General features: G+C 41.0%; 2 protein-coding genes across 2 annotated transcripts; both read right to left on the minus strand.

The window, feature by feature from the left end:
• Positions 1-645: 645 nt before the first annotated feature.
• Positions 646-2,093, minus strand: mespba (mesoderm posterior ba). Its single transcript, XM_044195496.1, has 2 exons — positions 1,018-2,093; positions 646-903 (listed from the first exon to the last, which is right to left on the minus strand). The coding sequence occupies exons 1-2, from the start codon at positions 1,738-1,740 to the stop codon at positions 850-852; spliced, it is 777 nt and encodes a 258-aa protein (XP_044051431.1). The 5' UTR covers positions 1,741-2,093; the 3' UTR covers positions 646-849.
• A 5,664-nt stretch (positions 2,094-7,757) lies between these two features.
• On the minus strand, positions 7,758-25,953 carry sv2ba (synaptic vesicle glycoprotein 2Ba). Its single transcript, XM_044204365.1, has 13 exons — positions 25,812-25,953; positions 20,889-21,644; positions 15,814-15,994; positions 14,310-14,461; positions 13,706-13,839; positions 13,007-13,096; positions 12,314-12,427; positions 12,061-12,149; positions 11,632-11,796; positions 11,413-11,546; positions 10,930-11,130; positions 10,671-10,830; positions 7,758-9,198 (listed from the first exon to the last, which is right to left on the minus strand). The coding sequence occupies exons 2-13, from the start codon at positions 21,364-21,366 to the stop codon at positions 9,015-9,017; spliced, it is 2,082 nt and encodes a 693-aa protein (XP_044060300.1). The 5' UTR covers positions 21,367-21,644; positions 25,812-25,953; the 3' UTR covers positions 7,758-9,014.
• Positions 25,954-26,345: the final 392 nt, after the last annotated feature.

Raw genomic sequence — 26,345 nt, forward strand, 5'->3', positions numbered from 1 at the left:
TCTCATTTGATACATTGTTATAGCAAAAATCAATAATAACTGCTTTAAAACCTATACGTTTAATACAAAAAACTTTATATGAACTTCACCTCATTTTGTACTCTTTGTAGTGCCGATTACAACATAATATAAATAAAACAAACAAACAAACAGCTGACAGGGAGGTTTGGCATTTGATAGTATTTGTGTATTTTTATGCTTCACTGAGACCCAGCACTAAAAACAGTGAAGTTTTCATCCACATCAGAAGCCACTGCTGATCTTGTGGGGTGCCAGTGTGCCTTTATGACCAGCAGATAGCGCTCTGTAGCATTTTCCCCTGAGCACCAGCTCCATCCAGTACATTCACATACACACTGGGAGCTAACTAGTACAACCACAAGGTAAAGTGCCTTGCTCAAGAGTATATTACAAGTGTAGGGAATTAACCCTTTATTTCACAGGACCACATTTTGTGTCAGTTTGGGGATTTGAACCGGCAACCGTCGTTTTTACAATCCCCCTTATTCTCAACTTTCAGCCGCAGTTTCCAAACCTAAAGAACACACATAATAATCACCTGTCTGAATGGTGAATAAGAGAAACTGAACTGCATCATGGGAACAAAGCTTCGAATGATGAGAAAAGATGAGACAGTTTAAAATTTTATTATAAATAGTGGTATAAAGAAATATAAAAATAGTTGTTAGACATATCGATATTTACATGGAACATTTCACAGGACAAAATAAATAAAATGTAGAATAGCATATATATTTCAAATAAATTACTCGTTTCACAGTGAGTCAGTAAAAACAGAGAAGTAGTTTGTGTCTGTTGTTGGATGATGATGGCGCAGTGTTGGAGTGTTTAACCCCAGTACTCTCTGGGAACCAACGGCATGCAGAAGTCTTTGCCACACATCTGTATTAAAAAAAATCAACAGGAAATTTTATTAGCATTTTGAAATTTTGTTTCAAAAAGATGCAAAATGTGTGAATTCAGAGAGTCATTGATAATGAGTAAATGTTCACATACCTGACAGGAGGGCTGTGTTGCTGGAGGTGACTGCAGGATGGTATCCATGCTCATGTCTCTCTGAGGTTCTTCAATGTACCGATCCATTCCAAAACCGCAGCTCCCAGAATGCAGCATGGTGTTCTGGCTGTGACACTGAGCTGTGTACAGGCTCTGGTTCTGCAGCTGGGCCTCCTGTCCTCCCATGGGGCCGTGTTGGAAGTAGCTGAGGATGTCAGGTGAGGAGGTGTCACTGGCCGAGGTGTCTCCTTGTTCCCTCCTCTGAAACAGCACCTCCTCGCTGAGGCCCAGCTGGGCCGACAGGTAGGAGATGTAGCGGATGGTGAGGCGGAGAGTCTCTATCTTTGTCAGAGTCTGTCCGGCGGGGGCCACCGAGGGCGGGAGGTAGGACCTGAGGTGATGCAGAGCCTTGGTCAGATCCCTCATCCTCAGCTTTTCCTTCTCGCTGGCGCTCTCCCTCTGCTTGCTGCGGATCCGGGCGGCTCGGCCCGTCTTCCGGCCACGTCCAGACAGGGAGCAGGGCAAGGATTTGAGGGTCTGGGAATATCCAGTCTTAGCTGCCTTAGGAGTGGACTGTGGCAGCTGCTGGTAGGACGGAGAGAGGCTGGAGTCCATAGACGGCACAGGGGAGAGGGTTTCTAGTGAGGAGATGCTAGAGAGGTCCGAGTCGGAGCACCACTGGTACTGCAGGTCGTAGTCGAGCAGAGGGACAGAGGTATCCATGTTGTGTGGAGGGTCTCGGTGGTCTGACTGGAGAGACTGGGAGGCTGTGAGTGCTGCTCAGCTCTGTTGCACTGGTTTATAAGTCCAGGCCAGGCCACAGAGGTGTGAAGTGACACCTCCGCAGATTCTCACAAACCATCACTAAGGCAGAGGCCCCTGAACACACACACACACACACACACACACTCCTTCACTGGGACCTTGTACCTCTCCCTCTCCTCTGTGTCTGGGAAAGTTCAGCTACAGGAGTGTGAATTTTGACTCCTGCTCAAAACAATAAACAGTTTTTGCTTTTTGGGGTTGTGCCCCTGCAAGCAACCCAGATGCATTTTGCACATGTTTAAGGGACAGGGTTTGTTTTGAATGATCTGATTTCTCTCGCATTCACTTTTTAACACTAAAGCCAAAGACACTGGTCAGCCAACTGGACAATATAATGGGAAACTGTGAGTTAATACTCCTATAATCTTTATTAAGCACATGTTTCAGTATTGTTTCCAACTTGTGACCAAATATAAACTTTATAAACTTGATTCTGCACAGATGTGTCTAAAATACAATCCTACCACCAATAATCATAGACATTCACAATTAGTTGAAAGTTTTTTAAATTTAGGAAAAGAAACATGAAACTGAGATTGATTACCACCAAATACAATCTGTAGAAGCAATGCATAAAAATCCAAGGTACAAGCACATAACCTCAGGGTCTAAATATGGGGAACAAGCCTGTACAATAAAATGCAGTTATGTTGCATTATATATTCCAGATTCAATGGATGAATCCAGATGCTGTAATGTTAACAATTTCATTAAAGCTTACTGTAGGTATGTAGTATGTCTCCCTCTGAACGAATTTAATTTCTCACAATTCTCATCTCTGGAGAGATGAATGATTCTGGATCTGCGCTGCCAGCATACACCAAACTACATGAACATGAGTGGTGCTGCATGAAATCACACCTCGACTCCTCATGTTTTGGCCGGTGTGTGGCTGATTAAATGATTTGTGGGTGTTGGAGACATGACGACTGGGTGAGGGAGTTTATTTGAGTGTCAATTTAGCTGGCTACCTGAAAGTTGGAGTTTAGATTTTGGATTGCGTGTCAGTGACTATTCATGATTCTACTCAATTCTGGGCCCAGTGCAGAACATCTAGTAAAACAAAAATGGGGACCGCAGACTGCCCGGTTTGTGCCTGAGAAACATTATCAATGATTCTTAGATGTGCGTAAACAGGTAAAGTCAGGAGATTTCTTCTTATTAGGCGAGCAGAGATGATCCTGTCCTGATTGAAACTCCCTTCTCTTGCTTCTTCCTCCTCACCTCGCTCCAACCTTGAACCTGACATCAGTGCGTTCTGCCCTTCTCTTGATCTCCTCCACTTTATATCCCACCACTTCTCACCAACACGATCTTTTTATAGTTTCAGCAAGTCAGGCGTGAGCTGTGATCTCTGACTCTTCACTTTCTTTATCTTTATCTTGGAGGGGAAGCTTCTTCTACTGCTGCTCCTGTTGTATGTGCTTCTGGATAGGTACCGATGTCCTACGTGGCTAAAATGTAAATGTAGTAAATGTAAATACATTTAATGAAGCATAATGACCTGCATTATCCGGTTAAAGCGGAGGTGTGATGGTTTCACACTGATGAGAACTGATGAGTCTGGAGGCGTCACTTCACACCTCAGCTGTGAGAACCAGGAATGCTGGAAAATAGCGTGGCTGCTAACCTCTCTCTGTACCTGTGTTTCTCAACCCTCGGCCTCTCTATGTGTAGAACAGCAGAAAATGTTTGGTTTCAACATCAGATCTTCTATTTAGTCTTTAAGTCATTTTCAGAGATTTTTGGCACAGTACTGAAGCACATTATGATACTTTGACATGGACTGTATTGAGCTTAGGTGTTTGGTTGGTCAAATTAGAACACTTTAGAGATGGGATATTTTGAATTTTTGAGAAAATAAATTCTTAAATACAGATATTTTCCCGTAAAATTCATCCATTGTTTATTGGGGATTCATTCTTCTCACAAAACTTACCTTCTCAAGTTAAATATTTATGGAGTGTTATGTCTGGGTGAATGCAGAGTCAGCAAATCTATGCTTTTCACTGTTTTCCCCATTCAGTCTGATTGCACGCAGCCAATATTTTTAACTATTCAATCTGTCTGTTCTCTTATTCATCATGTTTTGTTTTCCTTCGAGTCAATGTTGTTTATTAAATCATCTCGACATCAAACCTGTCATCAACCCCATCCCTATTCAACACAGGGGATTTTTCTGTCAAAGTTTTATCGTCCCTAATAGACAACTGGCTTGCAGCAAATCAGATAATGGGAAAAAAAAAAAAAACTCAGTGAAACAAACAAAGCTGTCTAAAACGTTGGTCTGGAGTTTATAGAGGGTGTTCTTCAGCTTGGGGCCCCTTTGACCAGAACACTGAAGCCCTGCCAGCTCCAGGGAACCTAAATAATGAAAAATAGGTTGAATAGTGAGAGGTGGTGAGGTGTACAAGGTGTATAATATGAATCAACTTAACATAAAACACATGACACCATAAACAAAGCCTAATGGTAAGATGCGTGCTGTGTCAGGCTGAGGGCAGGGTGAACTGGGGTTGAACCCGCAGTGCGACCCTGCCAGTTACCCTGACCAAGGTGAGGCTGTGGGAGCCTGGCTGGGAGTTTGGCACCTCTGGGTGGACACACACCCACAGCAAGCTCTGAAACTGGGCTGCCTGCCACCTGTCTGGGCCTCCAGAGTCCATCAACCCCACCGCGACCTCCAGTGTGCTCCCTCTGCTTGGAATAAAATCAAACATAATTTCAATTTTCAATCCTCCTGTGGGGATGTCGGGTCATGGCAAATAGTGACACAGCAAAGAAAAAAAAAATCGGAGGAAAGAATTGAAACAGTCGACGACAAAGTTAAAGATCATAAAAGGTCAAAGATCTTGTCAAAGTAGTGAGTAGTAGTAACATTTATATATATTTAATTTACGCATTTAAATATACAGTATACAAAAATGATTATATATAAAAAGTAAATCAGTAGATATCAGTATAAGGGAAATTGAGGAACAATGCAATTATAATATTTAAATGATCTACTTTATTTCTGTCTTTGCCTTTTTAGCTCTTCTATTGGGAACCCATTTCAGCTACAACAGTAACAAAAAAGCTGTTGTTTGTACCTCAGTGTGGCCTCTCTGGGAAACTATAACAAGTACTGTAGCTGCTAGTAGTTGTACTGCTACCAACTCATTTTGGCTCTTTCTCTTTTCTATGGAAGGAAAAGAAGAGAACTGAGTTCTCTCTGGGGAAGCTTTGCTCTTCTTTTTCATTCATAATGAAATAACCAATAGCTTATTGAAATTGAACTCTGAAAATAGTTTCTGTCTGCTGAGCACACTTGGCGTTCTGACAGAGAAAAATGTTGTTAAATCACCGTGACTTCTGGCCCCTGCGGAAGGAAAAACCTTCACGGTTACTGGTTCCTCTACACTGAAGCATTTGCTCATAACCATAGCACAAGATGGTTTCAGTCTTTATAATCAGGCTAATTAAAGAAAAAAAATGAATAAAGGAGTGGAGAAACAACAAATGCAAATGCTTCCATACAGGACACGAGGGCTCACTGAATGATTTTGATGCATATGGTGTATGTTTGTATGCTATGGTCTTCACAGTCACCAGATCGCAGCCCAACTGAGCATCTATTTTGGAGCGACATGTTAGTCAGCGCTCTCCACCACCATCATCAAAACACCAAATGAGGGAATTTCTTTTGCAAGAATGCTGTTTCACCTCTCCAGTAGAGTTCCAGTTGAATCTTTGCCAAGCAGCATTTAAGACACTATGTTGCTGTTTCTTTTCATTTGTCACCCGTTTATATCTGTGCACACTGCAGTAGTTAGTTCACCACTGCACACGAACAAAGATGAGGCATCATGAACATGAAGATGTCACAAACCTTTCCCAGTTCCATCACAAATGACCACAAGAGTCAGTGATCTGTGGTTTCTTGCCTAAACCTCTGATGGAACCTCTGCTGAGTGGGCACTGAGGTTGGTAAAAGTGTTTTTTTTTCTGCTGCCGGGACCACTGCTACATTTTACTCTTGGTGAGTCTCGGACGGCTTCACATTAAGTCCTGGTCAAATAAAAATAAAATGTAAGTTGTAAATACAGTATCACTTTAGGTTTGTCAGAAATGTGTGTGGAAATATTAGGTATGTTGAAAGCTTCTGTGTGTGTGTGTGTGTGTGTGTGTGTGTGTGTGTGTGTGTGTGTGTGTGTGTATGCATGCCAGTGAGTGAGGTGGCAGGTGAGGGGATACATTCTGCACCCTAGGTGTGAAACATAGCTGGAACTGGAGGGGTCAGCTGGAGGTGGACAGTAAATTTCATCTAATTGTAAGAGACTGACATTCCCAGAACGTAACAAAATTCAACAGAACAACTTAAGAGAATTAATTGAATTCAGTTAAATTGTTGAAACAGGAAGTAGGGAACAGGAACTGACTGTTGACCTGGTGGGAATCTTGATAATATTCTATTATTCCAGACCCCTAAAAAAAAACCTATCCATTGTCAATCTAAGTTATTCATCGGCCAAATCTCACTCAAGCCAAAGTGGATCATATTAAAGCATTAGTTCCAGAGACAATATGTGTGTCTTCTGTTAGCTGCCCTCTACTTTGACATCCAGATTAACCTGGTGGACAGTTCAGCAGAGTGTCTTTCACACCTCAGCCAGAGTAAACACATCCTCCTACTACCGGCACTTGCTCACACTTGCATGCTGCCATGTTTTTACAGCCCCCACACACACACACACACACAGCTGCCACTGACATGGGAACAGTTATATTCAGCTCCCACTCACTGCTATCATGCCTGAAATATAGCATGTTTCTAGAAAGCAATCTGAGGTCAAGACTGTTTCAGAGCAAGAATGACGCTGATTGAATTTGAATGTTTTCTGTTAGCCCTGACTCAGACCCACTGCCATCTTTACATGAGGACAACAGTGAAAATTCATAATGACATCCTCTGTGATTTCATTTTATACATTACATGTATTTAAAGGTGTCAGGTCAGGTCAAGGAATAGGAAGAAATACGCATTTTTCGCTTTCTTGCCAAGAAAAAGATGAGAAGATCAATACCACTTCTCATGTTTGTACAGTAAATATAAAGCTATAAGCCAGCAGCCGTTTAGCCTAGCATAAAGACGGGTAACAGGGCGAAACAGCTAGCCTTGCTCTGTCCAAAAGTTAAAAACAAGTTAACTGTGCCCAGCCAGGAAATAGTCCGGCACATGACTCAGACCCACTGTCATTTTTACGGTTTCGGTACGGATTAATCAAATGAAATATAACGTGTTAGTGAGATTTGTGTGTTCAGACAGAAAATGAAGCGTCAGTTGCGCAAAGTTTGCGTTTATTCGCCCCAAACAGCCAATGTACCACCTGTACACAGTTAGCTATAAGCTGGCTAGCAAACACACACACACCATGTCTGTGGGAGTGTGGCTTTGTGTGTGTTTGTGTTCACGTCAGGCTCTGACTAAACTCAGAACTCACCAGCCAAGTTCTTTCTGTTATTTTACTCAAACTGAAACATTTTCAATTTGTGCGCATGCATCTTCGCGCCAATTGGTGAATTCATGTCTTTCCATTGACTTTGTATGCAATCCCCCTGCCTCTAAAATTTGCTTCGCATGCTGTCTGAACACAGTCACAGGTGCAGATTTTAGGCAAATTTTCCTTTGGACAAAGCCAGGTTAGCTGTTTACCTTTTTCCCAGTCTTTATGCTAAGCTAAGCTTCTGGTTCTAGCTCTATACTTAATGTACAGATATGAGGGTGTTATTAATCTTCTCCTTTAACCTCCCATATTTCCCAGAATGTCAAAGTATTTCTTAAAGTCAAATCTGACATTCTCTAACATTCAACGTTTATAACTCATTTCAAATGTTCATTGCACATTCTGCATATTATTAATAAGGAAACTGGATCATAAGCCCTCAGCTTTATTCAAGTCATGACGGAGCTACTATTATACAACTAATATACACAGGTCTACAGTATGTACAACAACAAATATAGTATTGGTAGTCAGACTATTGAGTTTCAGTAAATTCACAGACGTGGATAACAACCACACACACACACACACACACAAACACACACACAGCTCAGTCATGCCAAAAAAGTAACATGCTCCTTAGAAATCTTGACACGTGTTGTCAGAAATGCAGCAGGTTCTGTAAAACTGTTCTTCTTCAGAACGTTAAAATGAGAGCATATCAAAACAGTTTTGAATCGTTCTCTTTTTTTAGAAAAAAGACGAAAAAATAAATTCATTAACAAACAGAACAATTCCTTACACTTTGTCATGGCAGGATGTGACAGATAAGACTCTGATTCTACATTATCACCATCTACAGAACACAGCGCTACAGTTAGGAACAGACACAACGTCTCAGTCGAGGACAAGACGACAAACGGGGGGTTGAATCCGGTCGGCTGTTCAGGTTGGATTTGGATCAGCTGGGAGAAACAAACAGCTGTGGATTCAATAAAATAATAAAAAACTCCAACATATAATAAAATCCATGTTTATGTCTAGAGAGAACAAACCAAGCAACAACATGTGAACTAAAGAAGACTATACAGTATACACCACAGGACAGTGCAGAATAAATAAAGAATGGGTGAACGAAAGAGGCATTTTCTCTGAATAACAACACCAGCAGTAAAATCGCTGCTGAGCCTCGGCAGTGAATACAACAGGATTCAAATCCAATTCAAGTTATGACTAGTCCTCTTTCTTTCCTTTTTTTCCAACAGGGAATGAAATCAAAGCACAACATGGTAACATGAACTACATCACCTTTCAAGTACAGACACAATTTCATCTCATATTAATCTTTCTTTTACACAAACCTTAAAACAAATGTTGCTACACTGTGTGTGTGTGTGTGTGTGTTTGTGAATAGAGGATGGGCAGTAGATGACAAACAAGTTTTATACAATGTGACAGAAATGCTGGGCAGACTGAGGAGCTTACAGAGAGAATAAAAAGCAACCACAGGTTCACATAGGCAACCAGACAGGTTTTTCATTTTTAACCATATAACCATGGCAGACTCATACACACAGCTAACACAGCATGGCCTTTCTTCCTTGTCTTTCCATTTCAGTTTAAGCAGATACTTTCCCAAAACGCTATACTGTGGTTGAGGCCTGGAGGCTGCAGGAGTTTGGCTTTTCAAGAGAGGATTTTCTCCCGGGTTTCGGGCAGCTTGAGAGCTACCAGCCCTCCGCAGACGAGGGCGGCGAAGGCCAGGAAGATGGGGATGATCTTAGTGATGCCGATGAAGGCTGCAAAGATGAAGCTGGCAATGATGGCCGCAAACTTACAAATCCCATTCAGGATACCGAACGCTGTCCCTCTGCAAAAGTAAAAAAGACAGAGAAAAATTAGATGCGCAACTTTACATGACCGATTGATGAATTGAATAGGTCATTTTTTTTCTTGGTGAGAGTGAATTGCTATCTGACTCAAGAATAAAAAATAAAAAAAATTGTGAAAATGCAAAAGTTGCAAGTGTGCCAGCAAAAAAGAAATCATCATATCAGATGACTTATTGTCTCTGTCCAGTTGAATGAGATTTCCTTTTAAATTCTTAGCTGAGAGGCAGAACTGTCCTGTAGTGAGTAGTGTGGAGTAGAGCATACCTTTTAGGGCAGAGGTTAAATTGGCATGCAGCTTTTAACAGAGGTGTTAAATTGACTGTTCACAAAGTCCCACCCCCCTTAGTTACTGTTGCTATGCTTGTCAAGCTTACTGTTCTGTTGTAATTAATAACCTAGCTAATTAATTAGTTAATGCTAACTCTGTGTGTTGGTTGAAACTCCGTCACCACGACTTTTGTGATTTGATGTTATACTATTTGTTTTATTATTGTTATTATTATTGGCTTTTTGCCTTTATTTATAGTGCAGCAGAAGATAGACATAACATAACCCTGTTTGCTTACTGTAGAAAAACATGCTTGGACAGACAGGTTAGATGTATTACTGTTCATATATTGAAACAGTATGTTTCACTTTCACGAGAGAAAGGGTTTTGAGGATGAACTAACTGACGAGTTTGACAAACGTTACCTCCATCTTGGTTAATGCGTTCGGCTTGAGTCGCTGAGAGTGTAAACCTCTCCAAACCAAATAAAGAGCAGGACAGAGCTACTAATGTTAAACTAATAAACTCTGATATAGTGGCATCTAGGCTCTCACACAGTGGATGTTTCAGTCCTGAATAGGGCTTTTTCAAACGCAACCCCACAAAATAACGTGGTTAGCAAATGACATGCTGCTTGGCTTTGGAAGTAGCACTACCCTATATTGCTACTGTAGGTAGTAAGATAAACACAGATAAACACACTGTTTAATTCTTCTCTTGTGTTTATGGTTTGGAAAGGTAAGAAAGACACCCCCCGTCAGATGCTTTAGATACAGATTATCTCTCTTACCACTTCCTCATGCACACCACTTCTAAATGTGTAGAAATTCAAAGCTTGGCAAGCCTGCGGTGCTTAGTTACAGTTGCTAAGCTATGATTGGACATTTGCTGTTTGGGTGAGGGGTTTAGCGAATGGTTAATTGGAACAAACCTTACAGGGAAGAGGTAGAGATGAACTGGACCTTTTACCAGTGGGATGGAGTTGGACTGTACCCTTTATTTATTTATGTTTTCGAAACATATTTTTGGGAGGCTTTTTTGTTGTTGTTGCCTTTATTGGATAGAGACAGAGACAGGAAACAAGGGGAGGGGAATGACATGCAACAAAGGTCGACAGTTGCGACAGTGTGGCCACGTGGCATGCGCTGTAACCGTTTGGCTACCAAGGTGCTCCAACTGTACCTTTTAGAGGAGGGATAGAGTTCCACAGAAATGACCTCTAGTCCGTTCCAGGCTGCCACGCTGGCGCCATAGAAGAGACACTGCCAACATATTACAGCTCCTTGACTGAAACTTAGCAGCAACAGAAAAGTACAGGCAGACGACACCAACATAGAACCACCTAGAAAGAGAGAAACAGGTTTGGCAAAAACTACACAAAAGACCCACCTCTCCAGGGTTACTGTACTTATACTGCATGTACATTTTCTGCTGATCTCACCTATTATTCTGATCCTTCCTATCTTGTCCATGAACAATGCTGAGACGATGTTGCCCGGCAGCACAGCCAAACTTCCCAGGAAGCTGACCAGATAGATGACGATGTCGTTCTCATCCTGGAAGTTCAGATGGCAGCCTTTCTTCGGGTGGAGGAAGGTGGTGTTCTCCATTCGACAGTCTTTGAACTTTTCCTGCCAGAGGTCTGGAGAGAACAGAGGGATATAAAAGGAGGCGATGCTAACAGTTTTTGGTTTATATTTTACACTAGGCTGTAAACAGAAGATTTCTCCTCTTAGTGCTGAAGGACTAACATGATGTAAAGTGTTAATGCTTTTGACTAAGATGACTATTTTAGGGCAGCATTAATGTTTTAATATATATTTTATGCCATTAATTAGTTGAGTTTATTGAGCCCCAGACTTTAAGGAACCAGCAGTGTAAAAGCGCTATAACAATTTTATTACAATCATTCATACTAATTTACCTGTGTTATAGAAGACAGTGTTTTTGATGGTGCAATTCTCAAAGAATGTGTTGGTTGACTTGACATCCTCAAAGTAGCAGTTTTCAAACAGAGAGTCCTCAAACTTCACAGACCTAATCTCAATGTTTTCAAACCTAAATGAAAGGAAAGAAATCTCATCAAGCAGTAGTATAAAAGTGAATACAAATATAATAGAGGAGCGGTGTTGAGGAAACGTACTTGTCATGGATGTACTCTCCCTCGCGGTGGATCTGGTTGACCAGAGAGAAGTTGAAGTGAAAACGTTCGACCCGTTCTCGGTGGAACACTCGGACCTTGGACTCGTACTCCTCATACTGCATGTATTTGATCATATCGGGGAACCACACTCCCAGTCCGTGGTAACTGATACACATAGAAACATACAAACCTGAGCACATGAAAGCAAAATGATCTGCATAGCTAGATACTATCACAGGGGTACGTGATAAAATGTGTTGTTGTATTTTTGTGATTTGGGCCTTTAACATTACCAGTGACTAACAAATATCCACTTTCAAAATATTCTAAAAATGCATGATTTGATTGCAAATCTTCCAGTAAGGATATAAGTGTATTCTACTAGGATGTTTTTGCCTCAAATCTCAAGCTGAATAGCATTGTTGCTACCTGAAGGCCAAGCAGAACCAGACAATAACCAGGAAGAGGCCTTGCAGTCTGAGCTCTGGAGCTGAGAGTGACATTATGTTAGCCATCACCTGAAAGAGGGACAGACAGACAGACAGACAGACAGACAGACAATTAAGATAGACATGCAAGGTCTGCAGGAAAAAGGGGATGAAAACACATTCAGCTTAAGTAAGACAAACGCAAAGTTAATTTTCTATTCTGTTTTAGTGTAGTGTAGGAGTGATCTGCAGACCTGTTGCAGCATGGTCATGTGTCTGACGGTCCAGCGCTGGAAGGCGGTTCCAGTGTCACTCTGGATCTCTATGAACTCGTCCTCCTGAGTTTGTGGAGTCTTGATGTTGGTCGCCTTCACAAAGAGAGAGGAGTTTAGACATACAAACAATAACTTACAATTACCCTTCATTGCATGACTGTTTCAAGAGACATTCGGAACATATTAGTTCATTGAAAGATTTTTAAACAGGGTTTAATGAAAACCTGAAAAATTATATTTAGGAAAGAAAACTACATACTACATACTTTAAATAATTCAAATTGCAAGCTGTCTTTCTCAGGGCGTCTGTGTAACATTTACACTGATATTTAAACATGTGGTGCTCATAAGGCCACCTAATAATGTTCAAAAAGTTGAGTTTATTGTCATTGCACAACAGCAGTGCCCTGGCCACCTAAATGCACTGCAGCCGTAATGGTATTAATTACACTTGTGCTTTTCCTGCTAGGGCATGTCAAAATTGTGCATACTGGCCTGCTATCATGGCTTACAGTTGAATGGAACATTGCAATAGTTTATGTTATTTGTGACAGCTGAGGACCAGATGTAACAGCCTCTAGTCACATTTGTTTAGTTAATGAACTGCTAAATTAGATAATTGATGGTGAGTGATTGGGCAAAACAGCAGTGTTGTTATAAATATAGGCTTACAGTGAAGACTCTCTCTGGCTCCCCCTTGGCCTTCCAGTTGGTGTCGTGAACTTGTCGCAGGATCATCCACGCCTCATCATGTCGGGCATTCTGAAAAAAAAAAAAAAACCCCAACCCACATACATACAAGCTATTATCTATGAATGTCTGCATAACCAATTTCAAGAGTGTTCTGTGAAACCTCTCGGGGTTTGTAGCACATTTATTTCCCACATACAGTGTAGTCAGATACAGTTGAGTGACAATGTTCCCATGAGGTCTGCCTCTTATCAGGTGGGGAAATGTGTGATAGTTCGGGGGTGTGATATGAACATGTTGGAGCAGCCCTGCTGTAACATACAAATACAATACCACATGTGGTTAAAGGTCTGACAATGTCCTGGATAAGAAACAGGGGTGGGTGGTGTTCTGGTGGCGCCTTAGCAGCCTTTCGCTACCTTTGCACAGCAGTGGGATGTTGCTGTGGTAGCTGATGACTCGACATTTTTAACCAATCACAGCTTCATGTTTACTACAATACACTGACATGATGCATATTAGGATAGGGAGTGTATGTCTCAATATTTTTGTGGTTATTCTTAATCTATCCTGTATTAGCAGTAGAGATAAATGTGTTTTTATGTTTTGCAGTTGAAGAAGACAATAAAACCTAACATATTTTAATCTTGTGTGTTTTAATCTGGCGACATTGGATCTGACCTCCAGGAGGAAACGAGGGCTCTCCGGCATGAAGATGACTCCGACAAGTGCAGCCAGCGCCGGGAAGAGACACACGAGAATAAATAATCTCCAACTGTGGATCTGGAACTCTGTACCGATGGCGAAGCCCCAGCCTGGAAAACCATGCGGTAAAGAGCATGTTAATATTTCATACATTACTGTAGTGCAACAAAACACACGACTTTACTGTTGCAAAACTTATTTTATGCACCAATGTGTCTATTTTTGCATGAGTCATTTTCTAAATTATTTTTCAATTCCTGATGGTGGCAAAATGTTTACTTATGTTAATGTGAATTATTCATATTTAATTGCTGGGAAAGCTTCTCACAATGAGGCATATTAGCAAGCATAAAAGGGAGTTAAGAAATCCATTTAGCCAGATCCTGCTGTTCATGCAGACTGAGAAGAAAAAAGTCCCACATATCAAACAACAAAATGCAGTGAATTAAAATTCGATAAGAGTGAAATAATAAGTATATTATCTCTGTCTTCTGAATTTATTCACAGTATGTTTGTGTGCCCTCATGTGTGTCTACATACTGTACATGTGTGTGTCTGGTTATGCGAGTCAGCGTTATACCATAGTGAGGGATGATTCCCCAGGCGGTGAAGGAGGCGTACAGGCCTCCCAGCATCCAGAACATGCAGAGCCAGCTCAGGTGTTCTCCACGTTTATCCATCTGCAGGAACTCGGTGAAGTAGGTATAAACTATCGGGATGGAGCCGCCAATTCTGGGGAAGGAATCGCAAGACGAATCCATCTTTTTAAAATATTTATAGAGACTTTTATTTTGTCCATCATCCTCTGAGGATTTAGAGGATCTTCTGCTGTGATATCTGGTCTTTGACATGTTAACTATTGGTTAATGTTAGTGATGTAGGATTGTAAGCTCATTACTCTGATGACTTTACTGGAAGTATCTTTTTTTAAAAGGTTGGTTCACCCAAATGACACAAAAATGTACATTCTCACTTACTACTGATATCTAGCTATGCCGATACTTGTGGTTTCATTTGTATGTCTGTCTCTGCCTCCACCCCAACACATTGGAGGTGCATGGAAATAATTTGCAGTGCTCAAAACATTAAATATAACATATAAAAGACTCAACAACAATGCGTCTTTAGACGCAATTCCCCGGATACAGACCTTGCTGTGAACAGTTTTCCTTGGAACTACTTTCTACTGAAGAAATAGTTCCTATGAAAACTGATGACAGCACCTTTTTGTAACTTGGGTAAACTGACTCTTTCAGACCAAATAAATAGCCAACTTAAACTTGTTTAAACAGACTTAAAAAAAAAACAGTGAGAAAATAACCATATATGTGCAGCAGAGAAGTCACATTACATGAAGGTCAGCAAAACTCTTAGCAATACCACTACAGTACGCTTAACATCGAGACAATCATTGGCATTTTAGAAGTTTCCCTATGTTTTTGTTATGATGAGAAACCTTATACGGGGGTGTGCAGTCTGCCTGCTCTTTATGTTTTGTGAAGCCAGCAAAATGGGCACAGATCTTCTGCAGATGTGAGTGTTAATGACTAACATGGGGCTCATTATCACAGTGAATCGGCAACAGCTGAACGTTTTATTTTGGTGACCTTGTATTTTTTGGCTTAGAAAAAAGCTCAAACATCAATATTGCAGGTCTGGGTACACTCAGGCTGCAATCATTGTCAAAAGAAATGTGTCTTTGAAAGTTGCAAAATCAATTTGTGCACAGCACAAAAGTGCTGGCGACAGCAGGAAATCAGCAATAAAACTCAAATTAAAAACAAGGAAAGAGTGTTATTCACTTGTTTTAAGTGGTATAATAAAGAAATGCCTATACCTCAAGCTGTTCCTAAAGATCCACACTTTTAATGGAAGTGCTACCCATTACTCATCTTACTTAAATGTCATGTATCTTATTTTGGACATATCTTCCAATACACATATAGGGATGTGCATTTTCCCCTAAATGTTAGAGACGCGCTCGCTTCCACTAAAAGGATTATCTATGGAAAAGGTCAGTCATAATAAAAGCCTGTCGATGAGCGAGGCCTGTGGATGTACATGTGAACATAAATGTGTCTCACCCAAAGCCGGAGCAGAACCTGAAGAAGAGGAAGAAGCCATAGCCCTGAGCGAAGCAGGACAGGAAGGAGAAGACCAGGTCGATGGTCAAGACGTAGATCAGACACTTCCTCCTCCCCATCTTATCACACAGACCCCCCCACACCAACGCCCCCACCATCATGGCTACATACACCAGCAGACCTGCAAATACACACACACAAACACAAACCTCATTTGGAGGCATTTGACCTTTACACTTAGTCAAGTTACATGTTTTACTCCCATAATGCGCACTTGACCTCATTGAAACACACAGTGTAGACTCTACAGATACTATTTGCATGCATACACATACACACAAACATCATTGGAAGGAATAACTATAGTGGAGCTGTAATTGAAGTGTCCGGATTTCCACAAGGGGGCTTCCTTTACCCTTGTATGAACACAGGAATAGAGAATAGAGGAAGAGAGAAATCATCACACTTTGTTCTGTAATTCAGTGTGACGCATCCTTACATGCGTGCCCTGATCAACATTTCCAAATATTCATAATGACGTACCGAGAAAATATATTTAGGATGATAATAGCATTCCCAGAAAGCTGACTGAGAAATAATGGTCATACTGATTTTGAGGCGTCTTAGATTGCTTCACTTCCACAATATTCACCTTCCATGTTTTTAAATCTGCTTTCAGCTTTGCTCACATGCGATACGTGTTGCTCCAGTTGTCTTGTCAGAGCTTTCTTTCTTGACATTTTATTGTTACTTTGATTACATGCAAAAATAATTTTCTCCCATTTTACCTGCAGATTCCTACTCATGTCACAGCATGTCTAGCCTATCCCAGCATTCACTAGGCAGGAGGTCTACTCTGCCCTTTGTTTTCATCGTAAGGCAACACTCCTTAAGAGGGACCAACTATGCTGCCCATTACTGCAACAAGAAGATAATAATGATTATGTACTTCTGTTTTATGTCTCTGGGGAGAGTAATATGCTCTCCCATGCTGTCGGTGTCAGGACTCAAACCTACAACTTCGGCCATCCTCTTCACAGTGTTGTTTAAACTTTTAGACCCATACCTCCTGCGTGCTCTGTTTTTACTACACACAGCCCTAATTACAGTGCGACTAAGCAGCTTAACAGCACGTGGAGCCATAGTGTGCACCTTCCCTGTGGATTACTAGACTATACAAATGCTCCGGCGCTCCACACGCCAAGCTGCACATCCCTAACTCATTCAACAAGAGACTCCCCAGGGCACCGGGAGACAAAGAGTGAAGGCTAACATGTCACCTAATATCTTGGCCATGTTGTTGCCTAAGGCCACGTATATGCCTTTGATATGTACATGGACAGGTTGACAGGGTGGCCTTGTGATTAGAAAGCCTGTCCTTCAGATCAAGGCCCAGGATCAACCCCTGCAGCAACAAGCTATCTGCCTGTTAAAGTGTCCTTGAGCACAGTGAAGACACTGAATCCCTGGAGGGGAAAGAAATCTTTTTTTTTTTATTGTAGACTTAAAATTGAAAGCACTGTTAGTGCATTTAGCACACCAAGATGAAGTGACAATGAATCGATTCACAACAAACAATATGTACTGTCTAAAGAAACACTAACCCTGTGTACATAATTATAACAGATGTGAGGCTTTTCTGTATGTGTAGATGACTGTCACCAGATACAAGAAATTAAGCTCACCACTACATTTCTTTACTTAAACAACAGGGTAACATGTGAATATAACATGTGAGTTTTATGAATACTGAACAATGGACACCTGGCAGCGTTTTTCCAAAATGGTTTAACAGTGAAAAGCTTTAAAGTAATAATCTGCTCCATTTTCCTATTATGTCAGTTCTGATATTCTCTATCTCAGATTGACTAAAACAGCACTGACTGAATTTGTAGCCAGTGAAGGAAAGTTGTGGCCTGGAGCCGGTTGCACCAGTTGTTCATGAGTTCAGACTTAGCCGAGTTATAACGTAACGTGTTTACCAAGTGGACATTTTATGCATCACTAATTTAAAATAGGATGCACTAACTGAACCAACTGACAAAACTAATGTTAGCAGCTGATATATTACAAGCTAACGGTTAGCTTGCTAATATTTTACTTGTTTAGATTTAACAGAGTAAAAGTAAAGAGGTGGAGAGAGAGGTAAATTAATGGGATATGGTCAACACATCTGACCTGACACTTGTCAGACAAAAGTGTGTTTTATGATGATGTAAACTCGAAAGACATTAATTTATAATCAACAAAAATAAAACAGCAGCCTATATCTCATATTACAAAATATTATGCCAATATCATCAGACTAAATTATCAAATGACTTTGATTACGTTAGCATAATCAGATATTACCCACTCACTCTAAACTAGCTTGTCGCTAAGTTTTAATATGTCGCTAGGCCTCCTAAAACTGTTGTTTTTGGAAGTTACAGCCTGGGATACTAAAGTGCTTCCTGTTAACATTGTTCATTGCTTTTCATTAGACAGCGCCACAGATGTTTCATAGCAACCGATTCACACATTACTGACATAATGTGTAAATCTTGTGTAAGTCTTACTAGCTAAGACATTCCTGAAGTTTCAATGGTATAACCCAATTTAGTAAATCAACCGATTGAAACTAGTTAGTAGTTTCAAAGAACTTTACACACAATTAATTATGTCAAGCTGGTGCAAACCAATCCAGAGGACCAAGTCTTCTGGTTTGTTTGGAGTAAATAGAGGAAAAGCTGGATAATTTGCATGAGCAGTGGCGAAAAAGAAAATCTCTAGAAACCTGCAAAAAGTCAATCAAAAGGATCTTGCTTGATTGACATGTGGTTTCTGGGGGTGTACAGTGAAAATACACTGCAGCAATGAATGCTAAGCACCAAAGATATTCTAGATTAGCCCTTAAATAGCAGCAGGGAAGCATCATAAAACCACCTCATAATTTATGCATTTAATTGCAATTCCAGTTTTATTCCATAAATGCATTAGTCGCATTGCAAGTTTAGCAATTTCCTTGAGATAGTTGGTTCAATCTCTGCAGCCACATCAAGCCTGGGATTTAAAACCAGAATGTTGTCTTCTTTGTCTCTAGCACTGCTGTCTCCCACAATACACCTCCTACACCTTGTATTTTCACTCTATAGATTAAACAAATGCACCATTAAAGGTAAGTGCATCAACCCTCTTGTTTTTAACAAAAGCGTTGGGAGCAATTCTGCTATCCAAGACTAAGGTTAAGATTAAACACATTTCCGCTCCCGTGAGTCTGGTGAACAGAGCATGAGCGTGAATCAGATAGGATCATTCCGCAGATCTACTTCATATTCTCAGTCAATGATCAGTGCTCCCCTTCCGCTCTGCACAGACGCTGTGATTTCATTTTCGCCAGGCCTTCCTCCTGCTACCACAGCCTGTCAGCGGCCTGAAGCGTGTCTGACAGCTCTGCACCAGGCGCTGCAGGCCGCCAGGCTCTCTGACTGCAGCAACATGCTCCATATTAGCCTGGGAACACACACTGAATACAATCACCACAGGGTTCCTCATCAATCTCTCGCAATGCCTCATCCCAGGAGCCTGTTGTTAAGATGAAATGAGCGATGTGCAATCTGCCACATCGCCTGGCTACACACGAGGCCTGGGAAATAAGGTGAGGGGCTTTAATTTGCAGTTTAGTTGCCTGCACAGAAAGTGAGGAACAGACATTTTCAAGGTACATTTCCCAGTAAGTTGGGTCTATGCTGCATACAAATTTCAGTATCATTTTTTGCCATGTTTACTGTTGTGGTACAATATTTGGGAACAATTGAAGCTAGCATGCAACTGAAATAAAGGACACACCATCCGTAATACACAGTATATCCAATGCTCAACATTCTTATTTCTCCAACTGGTATCGAACATAATTAAACAACTGACATGTGGTGCAGTCTCCCTCAAGTCAACTTCCAGACACTTGTAGTACCAATGCCAAGGTTCACTATCTGGTGACTCAGTCAGGTGGCTCACAATGGACCCATACTCTATTAGGACACACAATGTTGGTTATGTTCTTAATTTTTGCATTTGCCTAGAACGATCCAAGCCTTTTTCCCTAATTTGTCCCAGTGGCTGGCTGATATTTCTGTCTGGTGCAGTGGTCTGCAACCATCTGCCATCAAGAGCCAAACATGCAGGATTTTCTTTTTAGCCAAGCACAACAGCAGATAATTTCACTGATGAGTTCCTCTTCTCAGGGTAAAGATTGGAACTTTTTGACCGATGATTGTAATTAGCTAGTCTTTTAGGTTTCCAAAAGGCTGTCTGTTTGGGAGAAATGTGTTTGCTAAATCAGTTTTCAGCGATGCTAGCTGCATAGTCCAAGGGATGGCAATGTCAGGCTGTTGGTCGGTTCACCACTTTGTTCCAGCTTGAAATATCTCAGCAATTTTTTATTTTTGAATGGATTGCTGTGGAATTTTGTACAGGCATTCATGGTACAAAGAGGATGAATTCTATTGACTTTGGTGATCCCCTGATATGAGGTTTAAATTTCACCATGAGGTTGAAATTTGTGACTTTTGAATGACTTTGACAACTTTTGGGTGGATTGCCATGAAATCTGGTACAGACATTCATGTTCACCTTAGGATGAATTGTAATAACTCTGGTGATCCCATGACTTTTATGCTAGCGCCATTTTTCAGGTCAAAATTTTAATTTGTCCAATACTTTGGTTTCTAATTAAATACCTGCATAGTTAATGACATTCCCATCATCTTCAGGTGTACTTTGTGTTTGGTTCCAATTAGCAAACATTAACATGCTAACAAACTAAACTAAGATGACATTGTAAACATTATACCTGCTAAACATCCGCATGTTAGCATTGTCAATGTGAGCATGCTTACGTTAGCATTTAGCTCAGAGAACCGTTGTGCTTCGTACAGCTTCAGAGAGCCGCTAGTGTGGTTGTCAACTCTTAGTCTTGTTTAACTATTAAATATTATTTTACTATTATTTAACTATTTTATCCACAGTAACAAAATTGATTGAAATTAAAAGTTTTTTTTCTAAAGGTGGTCTTCCCTCCCTTTGCTGTCACTTACCCAGCAATCCTTTGTCAGAGTTGGATATGCACATGTCCTTCTCAGCACTGGGCATGACGAAGCCCACCACGAAGCCGTCCACGCCGTCAGCCATTAGCGCCAGGCCCAGCACGAAGAACAGCATCCACTGGAAGCGTCCATGGCCGCAGTCCTCCATGATGGCCTCGTACTGCTCCGGCAGGTTTTCCTCCTCCTCTTCCTGCTGCCCAGTCTGACGGGCTTTCCTCCTGGCCTCCAACCGAGCCGCTCGCCGCGCCTCCTTGATCTCGTCGGGATGGGGGATGCCCTGGTACTCCCCCTCATACATCTGCTCATCATCGTCTGCGCCCTCGGTGGCATCGCTAGCTGCATCCTCATCCTGTGGAGGATAGCTTGTCTGGTAAGGGTAGCCGTCCTGACCTCCTCCATCCTGGGTGTAGGTGTATTCTCCACCCTCTGTCACCTGCTGGTTCACGTTGTTGTGATAGGGGTCATCCATGGTTCCTGCTGGGTGTAAGCGGAGCAGGACTGACGTTGCCTTGTAGCCGTTGTACTCTGAGGAAGCTCAAGTTGTCAGTTATAATGGCATAATCCTCCCAAGGAGCCGTGAGTTGCTCTCAGTGTTGCTGCAGTCTCCTGGATTCAAGGTGTCAAAAGGAAACTGCAGGTATTCTGTGGCTCAATCTTCTGAGGAGTCTAGGTCTCAAATTTAGGGCCTCAACGGCTGCATTGAAAGACTATTACCTTTCTTGATTTGCACAGTGCTGCATGCCGAACCTAAAACACAATGCACACAACACATCACAAATAGTCTGTCAGCATAACAGCAAAGAAGAATGCACTTGTAGGGCAGAGACATTGCTATGCAACAGTCCCCTTTGGGACAGCTTGTGATCTGCCAAGTCAAGTCACAATTACAGCCTCAAAGGGCTTCATTCATATTATAAAAACATTAAGGACACATCATGACCTTTGAACCTCAACCAAGGACAAAGTCCTAGAAAACCTAGAGAAAATCTAGAAGTATGTGATTTGCCTACAATATGTTATGTAATTATAAAAGACATTTCTTTATTGTTTATAATTCCACTTGCACAGTTTATGTTCACTGTCTTGTCTAGCTTTTTGTTACTTTGCGTTAGTTCCCTTTCCTGTCATTCTAATCAGTTTTCTGTTATTTATTACCACTTGTAATGGACTTTAAGTCGTAAATAAATGCAGGGGATTATTCTTGTCAGAAATGAAAAGTGTCATTAGGCAGGAAAGAGCGGTTCAGAACTCCCAGTCTCCCTTGTAGGTTGCGTGTCCTTCCACACAACCAGATAATCTCATCGTCTCCCTGCTCAAATGCTCTGACGCCATTTTGATCCATCACATAGCACTGCCACAACGATGACACATTCAGATCTATCTTGATTTTTATAGTGACCAGAGGCTAGAGGCACCAATAGGAAGACAATAACACAAATTACATTCCATTTTAGGAAGTTTGCTGGCTGTCACATGCATTACTGACATGATTAAATGACTTGCTCAGTGAAGTCAGGCACATATTCCTACAAAATCAAGCAATTGTTTGCCTATGGCTGGATCCTCTGATTGAATTTAGAGATAACAAATGATGACGTTTTGTAGAAACATTTTGGGACAGACAACCAAGCTGCATAGCTGAATGCCAAATACAGCACACAATTCATGAGAAGCTGACTCAAATTGTTAAACAGTAAAATAAAACAAACCTTGATTTAACCTTCCTGCGCCCAGTCTGGTCCAACTGTGCACTCAGAGATGCTTTTGTAGTTTTTACTTCTCTCTGCTGCTACATTCACACTGGGAGGTTCACAGGACAACTAGTCTTCAGAGCCTTGCTCAAGGGCACTTTGACAGTATTACCTTTAATGCTAGCCATGTAACTTTAACAGTGGAAATTACAGAACAATGGTAAAAGCTAAAAAATGCTAATAATGGTAAATGCTAAAATGTAGTTGCAATAATTGCACAAGTAGAGAGAGTCATAAAGTGAGTAAACTGACTCATAATGTCAGTTACACAACAATATCTATCCAAACGTTTGCTAATATTAACTAACATTAACCGCCATACGCTACTGATCATACCAGACCAAGTAAGGCCGTAGCAGCAAAACCCCAGAATGTATTATGATGACCAAGGGTGTGTTTTATAGCTAAAGAATTCAAGTTTTCATCTGTTAGAAAAAAAGTGTTATTCCTTCTTTCAAAAGTTACATTGTCTCGCTATAAGAACGGGACATGTTTCTCTTACTTTTGACACACTACTGATTACCACTATTTCAAAACGCTTGCTCTTTTAGTGTAGCATCATTCCAGAATATCTCTAAAAGACTGAAATCTTTGCAAATATTAACATTTTATCTGTCAAGGACTCAAGTTACATAATAATGTTAAAACATTCTATTTGTCAATAGTACAGATATTTTTAAAATTAATGGCATTTTGTGCCATTACATTTTTTTCCCCCAGAAATTTTTGGGGCGTCACTTTCTTCAAATGGCTGTTACTTGCTCCATCCAGAAACAATTGTAGTTTTATCATCTGACAAGTGGATGGTTGGTTTGGTTTGGGTTGGTCTGTTCTGGTTTGGAGCCAGGATGACGAATTTAATCCAGATTAAGATTTTTTTCATTTTGCCCTTGTTGCCTCACATTATTGTTTCATCACGAAAGTCATAGAGGTGGATGATAGCAGCAGTGGATTATGGGGTCTGGATTGAAGTACTGAAATGTATTTCCTGCTCTTGGATATGTAGTTTTAAAATGTATGCATTAATCATTTTTGTTGCCAGAAGTGAATGAGTGGAATTGCAGCACCATGATGTGATCACGGTCAGCTGAGCGTCTCATGCTGGGTTTTTTTGCTCTTTCCTTCAGTAACGTGAATAATACATGAACAATCCAGAAGAGAAAGTGAGAGGGTGGATGCTCACTCTGGTTGAGGAAAGCGGTGTTGCTTTCATCATCCTGCTGCAGCGGCTTTACTCACACAGCTGGCGCTTACATAACACTAAGGCTGCCTGTACTCACTCTTTTCCCCTCTGTCTCCCTCCCTCTCCCTTCTCTTCAAACTCATTGATCTGTGTTTGTGTTTATTAATGTATCAACTTGACCCCCCTTACCCCTAACACACACACACACACACACACACACACTAATTCAGATGTCGAATCAGCATTTATGCCTGTGCAGAGTTTGAATAGGTCATGATCTGCCTTCCTCTGAGAGCGTCCCCGGTGTTGAAAAGTCAAAGAGCCCCTTTGCATCATGAAAATCGATGCGAGTCTGAGGTTTAACAGGAAGCAGAGAGGTCACAACATAATTTACAAAAAGCTATCTCAATTTCACAAGTGACCTTTTACCGCTCAGATCATTTATTAGTTCAGCTGAGCCAAACTCTGTCATCTTTGCTTCATCAGTTTCTGTAGCTTGTTCTACAGAGAGAAACGGAACCATACACACTTGTGGAGTTACATAATAATGCTGTGGTAACAGACTTTGGAGGAATAGCTGTATGCAGACACACAGTACAGTTGAGCTGCTCTGGGGCCAGCAGTTGAAGACTTTTTTCCAGGTATAGCCTCATTGTGTGGACAAAATCATTATTAACTCTACAACCCACAGTTGTTTGCAGAATATGTTATCAATTATCTGCCACAGTAAGGGTTATAATTCATTTTTTAAACTCAGATGTGTCCATTGTAATGAATGAATTTTGCATTTTATCCTTTTTCTTTGTTTCTTTTGTATTTGTTTTTTTTTTTTTTTTTTTTTTTGAGGACGTTTCAGTACCTCTGGGTGACTCCATTACACCTGCACTATTAGTTTCTCTCTCTCTTAGAACTGACTGAAAGAAAAAGGCCTCCCTACAACTACAATCCAGATGTTTGATCTGAACCTGACAACTGATTTGCTTTATCATACATGGGTAAATAATTCAGTGTTTGCACCCAACACCCCAATAGTTTTTTGGGGGATAAAAACATGCATTTTTTGCTTGAAAATTACCAAAATTGCATATGGTGTCATTAGCATACCTGTATAGCCTGATTTTCTCAATAAATATTGCTTGTCCAGTTGCAAAACCTACTGACCTTTTCTACCAGTTTGCACCACCAGGGCTCCACTAAGCAACCGGGTGAGAGGTTTGAGTGCCACTGAGATATTTCAAATGTACTGGGTTTAAAAAAAAAAAAAAAAGCATCTATTAGACCACATCTACTACATGTGTTGTATCTGTTGGTGGAATAACTCAACTGTCAAAGCAGTGAGTTCATTTTAATCTCAGCTCCTCTGCGACCTCGAGAGGTCAAAGGACAATCCTCCGTGATTTCTGGGGACGACCTGTCTGCTGACCTGTCAGATACATTTATTAGGAACATGTTTGCATGAATTGCCATTCTGGGCCTTCTCAAATATGTCACTTATGATATTTTCATGCCCATACCTTCGCTCCAAAAAATGCTACGTTGAATAGATCCCGATTACAGCGACAGTAGATTCCTCCTGCATGCCACGTAAGACATTCAAACCAATATGAGAGTAATCGTTTTCCTACACATCTCTCTACACATCAAAATCAAATGCTGAAGCATTTGACAAATGGTCCAATGTGCAGCAAAACATCTAAAGAGGGTGACTGAAGGTTGACGAAGTGAGAATTTATTCATGGATTGGATGTCCCTCATTAGATGTATGAATTTTGTTATATACATGGTAATGTTGATGGCTGAAAAATAACTGTTGCTACATTTTGATGTTGTTGCAACAGATAAAACCTGAAAATAAATCATGGCGCCACAGGTATTTTTTCAGTCTACATTATTTCTCAATTCCTCACAGATTTTTCTGACAAAAGAAGAAATTATATAGCACAATGCAGCAAACATTTAAGGAAAAAAAAGTTGTCTTACCACTTTTCGCATTCCCTTACTATAAAAATGACTTCTGAACAAATCAAACATAAATAAAAAATAGGTAAAGTCCAAGTAGCATTTTCATATGTCCAAAGCCTACATGTCAGTTTATCCTAAGGCCGTGCTGCAGCTGAGGCTGAGGGATTAGGATCCAACCTCCCGATCCCCCCCACCCCCACCCCCACCACCCATCCCTTTCCAGGGCTCATCCCCACAGGAAACTCCCCCGGAACCAACCCCCCCACCTCTGGGACCCAATGGTACAGTCCTTCGAGTGTAAATAGCAACAGGCTCTACTGACAGTGACTGCAAACTGTGGAGACACTCCACAGGATTTTGTGTGATACTCTTGATCTCTACAAACACTCTTCTACAGAGAGGTCAGAGGTCATTGTCAGCAGCCAGAACAGCAGCCCCGGAGCTGATAGAGATTCTGTATTTTTTTGCTCAAGGACACTTCAGCAGGGCAGATCTTTGTTGTCATGGAGACTTGAATCTGGGCCTTCAGTGGTCTGCAATCATTGTCAAGAG

This window comes from Siniperca chuatsi, linkage group LG1 (genome assembly GCF_020085105.1).
Source record: "Siniperca chuatsi isolate FFG_IHB_CAS linkage group LG1, ASM2008510v1, whole genome shotgun sequence".
NCBI lineage: Eukaryota > Metazoa > Chordata > Actinopteri > Centrarchiformes > Sinipercidae > Siniperca > Siniperca chuatsi.

Bases quoted from the DNA above. Each gene is read 5' to 3' on its own strand.
- mespba (XM_044195496.1), bottom strand. From the start codon at position 1,740: ATGGATACCTCTGTCCCTCTGCTCGACTACGACCTGCAGTACCAGTGG. The intron at 904-1,017 runs GTATGTGAACAT...TTTTTAATACAG, and splicing joins CAACACAGCCCTCCTGTCAG to ATGTGTGGCAAAGACTTCTG.
- sv2ba (XM_044204365.1), bottom strand. From the start codon at position 21,366: ATGGATGACCCCTATCACAACAACGTGAACCAGCAGGTGACAGAGGGT. The intron at 13,840-14,309 runs GTATAACGCTGA...ATGGTTTTCCAG, and splicing joins GGGAATCATCCCTCACTATG to GCTGGGGCTTCGCCATCGGT. The intron at 12,150-12,313 runs GTCTGCAGATCA...TCCCTCTTTCAG, and splicing joins ACATGACCATGCTGCAACAG to GTGATGGCTAACATAATGTC.